This window comes from Gastrolobium bilobum, unplaced genomic scaffold, assembly GCF_033153095.1.
Source record: "Gastrolobium bilobum isolate Gb01-03AN ecotype WA unplaced genomic scaffold, APGP_CSIRO_Gbil_v1 utg21709, whole genome shotgun sequence".
Lineage (NCBI taxonomy): Eukaryota > Viridiplantae > Streptophyta > Magnoliopsida > Fabales > Fabaceae > Gastrolobium > Gastrolobium bilobum.
Window position 1 is genome coordinate 130,849 of NW_026898833.1, and position 9,021 is coordinate 139,869.

A 9,021-nucleotide genomic window follows, 5' to 3' on the forward strand; every position below is an offset into this window, starting at 1 on the left:
GAACCAAATCAAAACCATCCACAAAAGAGGCTACCTTGTTGTGCAAGAAAGAGAATGTGTATGGGAAGAAGCTCTTTTATACAAGAGCCATGCTTGAAGAGGGTAAAAGAGAACATGATGTTGTCATTGAGACTTCCCTTTCTGGGCCTGATGATCCAGAAATGTGGATTAGCATAGATGGGATGTTGGCTAGTAGAATAATGAACTTGAATTGGAGATTCAGAGGGAATGAAATACTAATGGTGAATAATTTTCCTGTGCAAATCTTTTGGGATGTGCATGATTGGCTGTTCGGTTCAGGCCCTGCCTTGTTTATTTTCAAGCCAGGCTTTTTGGAACTTACTAGTGATCCTAATAGCAAAGAATGCCCAGAAAGTAGTGAGGATAGTAGCGGACATGACTTAGTAGAGGAGAATCCATCCATTAAAGGTTTTTGTCATTTTCTGTATGCTTGGAGGACAAACTGATATTCATTTGTCAATGTTCCCCAAGAGTTTTATTTTATTTTTTGGTAGTAAGGGTGTTACTTTCATATATTACCTTTATTATAATTTGACCTAGAGTTATTAACAACATTGTCTCAATACCCCTTGCTTATTATTTCTTTTTTTATCCTTTGACCTATTCAATCCATATGACTTGAAAAAAAAAGGGGGTAACTAAACAGAAAGCTTAAATTTCTATAATATGACCTATAACAAGTTAAATTACATAATCATTCTTCTTAATTAGTTTCGATTTCAAAAATTCAGTATTTATACCAAATCAACCATTTAATAACTATTTTAAAAAGGATCAACCACGTTAATACCATCTAATATTACCTAGATTGTCTTAAGATGGATTTGTAAAATATTTTTTTAAAATAAAATATAGAAAAGCTGCACTCTGTGACATGTATATATAATAAGATTCATGGAATGAGGAGTGAACATACAAGCTGGCTGGGAATGACGGGCTAAAGCTGAGTCCAGCCCATTGGAACTTCCGATACAGATTGGGCTGGACCAAACCAATGTGACCTAGCCCACCTCAGGTATCAAACATTAGTAATGGTCCGGGCCGGCCCAAATTACATGATCTTCTTCTTTAGACCAGAAAACAAACGACTGTGAAAATGAAGCAAGAATGGAAGATCCTTGCTAAGCACAAATTTTGGTTGCATGAACATGGCAAGTTTCGCGGGAAACATCGGCTTCAAAATCTCGTGCCAGCTTCCGTCTCGCGTTTTTTCAATTACCCGGTAATAATTTCTCTCATTTAACTCCAAAATTTTATTACCCCCTTTGTTTGGCTACTGAGAGAAAAGTTGGGGAAACAAAAATGACAGAAAAGTTTGATTCTTTTCAGAGTAAATGAGTAATGGAGTTCTAATTTAGCAACCCAATTGGTGAAACTGGATTGGGTTGAAGGAAGTTCTTCAATTTCTTTCTGTTTTCCCACTCAGCTTTTAATAGTGATAGATAGATTCTGAAGGATTTTTGCAATGATTCTTATCTCTTTTTTTCGGGTATTAAAAATAGGACCATTTGGAAGTTTCAGATTGGATGCTTGAAGTGCAGAGACTTTAGTTCTTCTTTTCCTGTTTGGTACATTTCTAACACATCCTCCAGGGTGAAAATACCTGAAACTACTGTGCTAGTTAAAAGCCTGGAGTATAGTAGCTGTCCTGATGTTAGTGTGCTGAAGATAAATGGTGGAAAAGATGTGCATGCTACCATTGCGCATTGTGAAACTTCTCAAAGTCCAAATGAAATTCACAATGACTTACTCTTTGATGACAGTGAAGAAGGTAAACTGCTTCATAATTCATACATCTTTTAGTATGACATCATTCTAGTTCATCATTCTTCACTATGCAGGATGTAGGGGGAACTACATTGCTACGTATTTGCGGGTAGCTAAACGTGAAAGATTTGTGAAATTTTAAGCATTCCAATTATATTTAATGCCTGCCATGGGATTGATGATTTATAGTTTTAAAGTGTGGTGATACAATTGTGTTGCCTTAAGCTTAAAAATGTTATACCACTTACGACTTGTATATCTAAGAAGTGAAGTTGTTCTGAACATCTTAATTTGTGGATTGTAGGTTCTGGACAAATGGAAGAGGTCAAAGAGGCTGTTGAAGAGTTGACAATCCATGAGGCAGGAGACTCTTGTGAGCAGGATTTAATACAAATTGAAAAATTTACCAGTGATGTTGAGCAATCAGCTATTAAATTACTTGCAGCTAGGTCAGTTGTCCCCCCCCCCCCCCCCCCCCCCCCTCTTCTCCCTTTCCTTGAAACAAAACTTATTCAACGCTAGACTAGTTAATATACTGTATAGTCAACCAAATAGGGAGTTTCTAAACCAAATTTGGAGAGCCTAATGTTTCCTCATTTCTCAAGTGCAAGTCAAATCAATTTTGGCATGCTACTATGAGTTTGCAGTAAACTCATAGTATTTACCAGTCATTTGTCGCTGTGCTTCCTATTGAGGCAACTGCCTTTTGATTTTTACTCAATATGTCAAGTATTTACCCTTTCTCAAGATTTCCATTAAGATATTTGAAGAAACCTGATGATATTTAACCACTGAAAGCTAACAAATATCCCATGTATTTTTTCTGAAATTTCAACTTGATTGGAGTTGTTGCATATCATTATATCAAAGAATGAGGTTATGCTGAATGAAATGTAGCTTATTTTGGCATGTCTTTGAAAATTTTTAGCAAATTTTTAGTAACAATGGAATTCCTGGATTTGTGTTTGCTTATAAGTTGTTAACGTAGAGAAGAAATTTTGTAATAATTCAAGTCAACTATTATCTTTTACCTGATGGGGAGAGAGGCATGTATGTACTTTTAATGTAAAATGCAGTTTTCTTTTTAAGCATGCCTGTCTCTCTGCTCTGCAGGGCACTCACAGCAGTTGAGTTGAGAAAGAAATTGCTTGGAAAGAGATTCTCTCCTAATGCAGTGGAGGCAGTGATAAACAAGTTCCAGAGAAGGTATGTAGTTAACTTCTTATAACACTGTTGAGCTGTTATGTATCAGCCATTTTCAAATTCATCCTTATTTAAACTTTTCCTTGCTTTCAGACTCTTACTTCCTTAATTTGGTTTGCATTATGATTCATCCAGTTACAACAAAGTGGGAGTAGTATATGTTATGTGATTCCTGGCCTTGAAAATGGGATTGTTGCTATTAGAAATATACATGGCTATCACAAAGATGACTTGGAATGCAGCTCTACCCAACTGTTACCTCTGTCATGGGTTGTCCTCATGAGGAAAATAGCTAGATAACTGGGTGTAGAGGAAGAATGAATATTTTTAGGTTTTTAGAGTGACCCACCTTGTATAGTTGGGAATATGTTATGTACCATTTTAACTTTGAAGCAGTTGATGCATAGATTTGTATATTTTTTTAATGATACGACACATATTGACACTTTTTCTGTGTCAGAAACTGATGAACTATTTCCCCCCTTTTTTTGTGTGAAAGGGCAAGTGGACATAACATGTTTAGCATATAGAGAACAGGGCAAAAGGAATGGAGACATTTAGTGTGTTTGGATTAGTTTATTTTGTGTTCAAAACAGCTTATAATCAAAAGCTTATTGAGAGAGCTCTTTAAAAAAAGAAGAAGCAAATTTTCTGTAAAAGTCACTCAAAACCAAACATGCATTTACTTTTTTCCTCATTTGCAAGGTTGACGTGAAATGAATAAATTTATCTTTGTTAACTGACATTGTAGTTTTGAAAAGGAAAAGATCTGAGTTTTTACTTTGACATTATAATTTAACTTGGTCACTTGCGATGATTACTTGCCAACTATCCAACCACTGAAAATCGTTAATTTATATCTTAGAACATAGAAGAGTGAAGATGAACACATTTATTAACAGTGAAATCATGGAGTTGGGAATTGAAAATCCTTTTTTCTTTTCCCTTTTAAATTTTCTTGCTCTAGGAAGGATAGAGTTAGAGACTACTATTTTTTTTTAAAAAGAACGTATTCTGTAATAATTTTTTATATTAATTCAAACACATTAACAGCACGAACAGGTTATTCTTACATTGATGTAAGAATAAGAAGCCTAACTTTCAATCTTGACCATTGGTTTATTTGTATCTAATGACTCACATAAATGAAAAAGTTTGCACATAATATGTCGATACAAGCATCTAAGTATTTCAAAAGTTTGCACATACCCATTTTTTCATATTAATATGATACTGTTGTCTGCTGCTTGTATCTGTGCAAAATGGCATGCTTGCAACAAAATTTAATACTTGACTTGTTTGGTAAACTTTTTCTGCTGTTTGACAAATACTCACATTGTGCAGTGTTTTTCATAATGCGCCTTTCAAGTTCATTTATAAAATCTGAATTTACGGACAGTTTATACTTCTTGTGGATTTATGGTGATTGTTTTATCTCTTTGTTTCAGTGGGTTCATCAATGATAGGTTGTATGCTGAATCATTTTCTCAATCTAAATGGTCTTCGTCAAGTTGGGGGCCAAGGCGGATCAGACAAGTAAGCTAGTCTATTTTGTATTTTTGTTGGTCCTGTTACTTTCTGCTTTGTTATTCATTGCCCCACCACTATTCCATGCTGCATTTTTTCTTCTTGATCAATATTTGTGTTGGTATGATGCTTGTGTTGTGCTTGGTAAAATTTATCTTCATTTTAACTCTAGCATATAGTATTTAGGAGGATAAGGATAAGATATAGTGCATTGTGACATCATGTTGCAAATTCAGCAGAGCAGCGTGCATCCCCTTTTTTTTTCCTCCAGTAGAAATTCTTGAGATGAATGTGACAATAGATACTAGCATAGTAAAAGTTGAAGTAATAAGAATTATATCATTTCCTAAGATATGTAATTATCTGTATCTGAATTTTGACCTCGTGAATGTAATCTTTACTTTGATTTTTCCCTGCATTTAAAAAATTTCTAAGAAAAATAATATCTTTTCCTGCTTGACTCATGTCATAGTTTTACTAAAGTTTTAATTGAAAAGAAGGATTTGTATGTAATTGAATTGTAAGTATATCTGTACAAGAATTCTCTATTTAAAGAGATTAAAAAGACCTAATGGGCTAAGCCCAAATAAGCTTCTAGAGTATTCTAACTATTACAAAATAATAATAAATATAATTCTAATATTTACAATACTCCCCCTCAAGCTAAGGAATGGATATTTATCATTCCCAGCTTGTTAGTAAGTTCTTGAAATCTATCATTAGGAAGACCTTTAGTTAAGACATCAGTCAATTGACGACCAAAAGGAATATATGGTGTAGTGATCATTACACTGTCTAATTTCTCTTTAATGAAGTGGCGATCAATTTCAATATGTTTGGTTCGATCGTATTGAACTGGATTGTGGGCTATACAGATAGATGACTTGTTATCACAAAGTAACTTCATAGATCCTTTATATCTCACCTTGAGATCATCGAGAATGATTTTTTTCAGCCATAATAACTCACAGATACCTTGAGCCATAGCTCGAAATTATGCTTCTGCACTTGTTCTAGCAACCACATTTTGCTTTTTACTTCTCCATGTTATAATATTTCTAGAGAAATATACAATAGCCCGAAGTAGACCGTTAGTCAGTCACGGATCCAGTATAATCGGCGTCTGTATAAACTTCTAAGGATAGGTTTCCTCCTCTCTGGAACAATAGTCCTCTACCTGGTGTGCCTTTCAGATATTATTGGAGAATTCTGTCCACAGCTCGCAAGTGTTTCCCCCTCGGATCATGCATAAATTGACTAACAACACTAACTGCATAAGCTAGATCAGGTCTAATATGAGCTAGATATATCAATCTTTCCACTATTCGTTGATATTGTCCTTTGTCAACTGGAGAGCTCTTATTTTCACTTCCTAGTCTGTGATTCTGCTCAATCGGAGTACTGGAAGGTTTAGACCCAAGTTTTCCTGCTTCTTTAAGGAGGTCAAGAACATACTTCCATTGACAAATAAATATCCCTTGCTTTGAATGAGCAACTTGTATCCCAAGAAAATATCTCAGTTTTCCAAGATCTTTAACTTCAAATTCAGCAGTTAGTCTTTTTTTCAGAGCACATTTGTCACCTATATCATCCCCTATTATAATAATGTCGTCAACATAAACTAGAAGGATAATGGTCTTACCTTCCTGAGAATGTTTAAAGAAAAGTGTATGATCCCCTTGACTTTGCTTGTATACCAATGAAAGCATAACTTTGGTAAATCTTCCAAACCAAGCACGCGATGATTGCTTCAAGCCATACAACACCTTCTTTAACCTGCAAACTTTATTATCACCATTTGTAGAGTTAAATCCTAGTGGAATCTCCATGTAGACCTCCTCATCTAATTCGCCATTGAGGAAGGCATTTTTCACATCAAATTAATTCAAATCACAGATAAAATGAGTAGCGAGGGACAATAGAACTCTTACAATGTTCATTTTGGCCACTAGAGCAAATGTTTCTTTGTAATCAATGCCATAGGTCTGTGCGTATCCCTTGGCTACCAGTCGAGCTTTATACCTCTCAAGAGTCCCATCAAAATTATACTTCCGAGTATACACCCATCTGCACCCTACTGCCCTTTTCCCATTTGGCTTGTCAATAATTTCCCATGTATTATTCTTCTCCAATGCATTCATCTCCTTATGCATGGCTTGAAACCACTTATCATCCTTTAATGCTTCAAGTACTGATTTCGGGAATGAAATGGAGTCAAGTGTTGTAATAAAACTTCTATGTTGTATAGAGAGATTCTTAGAGGAGACAAAATGAGAAATAGGGTGTTGGGTACAAGAACTTTTCCCTTTCCTTAGAGCAATGGGTAAGTCATCAGAATTAATATCAGGCTCAGGAATAAAAGAAGAGTGTGTTCAGTACTTACCAGCGGTTCAGGTGATTGCAGTTGCTGGTGGGGCAGTATGAGTTGTTTCTTCCTTTGGTACAATAGTTCGGGTGTCCCAGCTTTGCATACTTTGTGTCTATCAATAGGAGGCATGTCACATGAGGAATCAGATGAATTTTCAGCCTCAGCAATTAAGTCTTCCTTCTCATTGTCATGTAGTGTAACTACTGGTTTAGAAGATGTAGGTAACAAAAAAGGAGACTCAGACTCGAAGAAAATGGACGAAGCTTCTATACTGTTCTTCCCCTGAAGCTGAGGGTGTAGAAAGTAAGACTCAGATTCATGGAAGCTAACATCCATAGAGACAAAGAATTTACGACTTGGAGGGTGGTAACATTTGTATCCTTTCTTGTTGGGAGCATAACCAAGGAAGACACGTTTAAGGGCTCTGGGCTTTAATTTACTCTGATGTTGTTTATGGATATGGACGAAGGCAATACATCCAAAGATACGAGACCCGAGATTAAAAAGATGAAAAGAAGGATTTGTATATAATTGAATTGTAAGTATATCTTAACAAGAATTCTCTATTTAAAGAGATTAAAAAGACCTAATGGGCTAAGCCCAAATAAGCTTCTAGAGTATTCTAACTATTACAAATAATAATAAAATAATTCTAATATTTACAATATTTTTCTTAGCGAATTGTTCAACAAATTCAAAGCTCCAACCCAATGATTCTTCATTCTGATTGAATTCTTTCCATATTACTTAGCTACTGGACTGACGGCTCAATTTATTTTCATTTTAAAATTATCTGATTGAATTTTTTCATTCTTTCCCTATAAATGAAAAATGCCTTGATTGAATTCAGCCCACCCCATCTCCCTCCCCCCAAAAAGGTAGAAGAAACATGGTTGAAGGCTTCAATCTTCTCTCCTCATCATTTCCCTTAAGTTTAGATGTCCCAGGCATACTAGGGGTGAGCAGAATAGACAAGGCAAAGCATAGAGTTTTCACCACATGTGTCTTCAATAGCCACATACTTCCTATTATCATCAAGGGAAGAATTTTTGTGTGATGAACTGTAATTGTTGTGTCAGGCACTGTTCAATAAGGGAGTTAGTCAAGCTGATGCTGAGAGGGCAGTTGAAGTTGTTTTTAAGGACAATGATTGTGCTGGAGATCAAAACTCAGTTAATGGCTTGTCAAAGCATTCCATAGATCATCTTTATGCTCAGGCCTCAAAGCAGTGGTTCCGAGGTCAGAATGTACCCAAGGAGACAAGGAAATCAAGGATTGTTAGGTGGCTTCAATATCGTGGCTTTGACTGGAATGTCATTAACTTCATATTGAAGAAATTAGACAGGCAGGAGCAGAATCCTCCATAGTGCACATACAATTGGGATATCCAAAATTTATACCAACCTGGAAATCCATTGGTGGGGTCCATACATGTTTCTTGAAATGTATAATGTGTAATATGGTAGGGTTGAAGCCTCCATTGGCTCATAATGTGTGGCAAGAAAACTAGTATTTCATTGCTTCAATTTGCTCAAGGTCATATGGCATGTCTGGATACATTGAAGATACTTTTTTTCACATTGAGGCTGAGACAAAGCAGCAAGCACCACTAAGGAGGTGCTACTTATGAAGTTATGAGTCAACTGCTATCCATTTTTGGAGATGTGGTGCTTATATGATCTTGAAACAATTGCCACATGCTTATTTTAAATGTGTGCTTACGCAAGAAATATTATCAACATGGCTATCCAATTACAGCCAGCAACTAGCATTAAGGCTTCTAGATCTGAATGATTGCCATTAATATGATATAATGGCGTCTATTGTATTATTTCATAAAGCGATGGAGACATCCAGGGCCTAGTTGGATGCAGAAATGCAATTCCCAGAACTTTCACTAACAACTCAGAAGTTTATTTATTTTTCTTTTCAAATGCATTATTTTATTTACCCCGAAATGTAGATGCTAAATAGAAAGCATATTGTTATGTTTTCCTTGAACTTTTTCCAAATAAAGATTGGGAGAATAGTATCTAACGTTACTTTATGCAACTTTATCTAATATATATCTAAACGATGTCGTTTTTGGTTGAAAAATTAAAAAATTAAAATTACAAATATACAATGATTTTCGT

The 9,021-nt window shown here is 35.4% G+C and overlaps 1 protein-coding gene across 2 annotated transcripts; it reads left to right on the plus strand.

Moving 5' to 3' along the window:
• The first annotated feature begins 1,129 nt into the window (after positions 1-1,129).
• Positions 1,130-8,789, plus strand: LOC133284596 (uncharacterized). Of its 2 annotated transcripts, none has more exons than XM_061481655.1 (6): positions 1,130-1,243; positions 1,524-1,792; positions 2,093-2,237; positions 2,902-2,994; positions 4,440-4,527; positions 7,966-8,789. In XM_061481655.1, the coding sequence occupies exons 1-6, from the start codon at positions 1,164-1,166 to the stop codon at positions 8,251-8,253; spliced, it is 963 nt and encodes a 320-aa protein (XP_061337639.1). In that variant the 5' UTR covers positions 1,130-1,163; the 3' UTR covers positions 8,254-8,789. The 2 variants fall into 2 exon arrangements, with proteins under 2 accessions (XP_061337639.1, XP_061337640.1); XM_061481656.1 differs by having other exon boundaries at positions 1,131-1,243; positions 1,614-1,792.
• Positions 8,790-9,021: the final 232 nt, after the last annotated feature.

Excerpts from the sequence above, each read along its gene's own strand:
- LOC133284596 (XM_061481655.1), top strand. The coding sequence starts at position 1,164 with ATGAACATGGCAAGTTTCGCGGGAAACATCGGCTTCAAAATCTCGTGC. Across the intron at positions 1,793-2,092 it reads CTTTGATGACAGTGAAGAAG|GTTCTGGACAAATGGAAGAG; the intron begins GTAAACTGCTTC and ends TGTGGATTGTAG. Across the intron at positions 2,995-4,439 it reads ATAAACAAGTTCCAGAGAAG|TGGGTTCATCAATGATAGGT; the intron begins GTATGTAGTTAA and ends TCTTTGTTTCAG.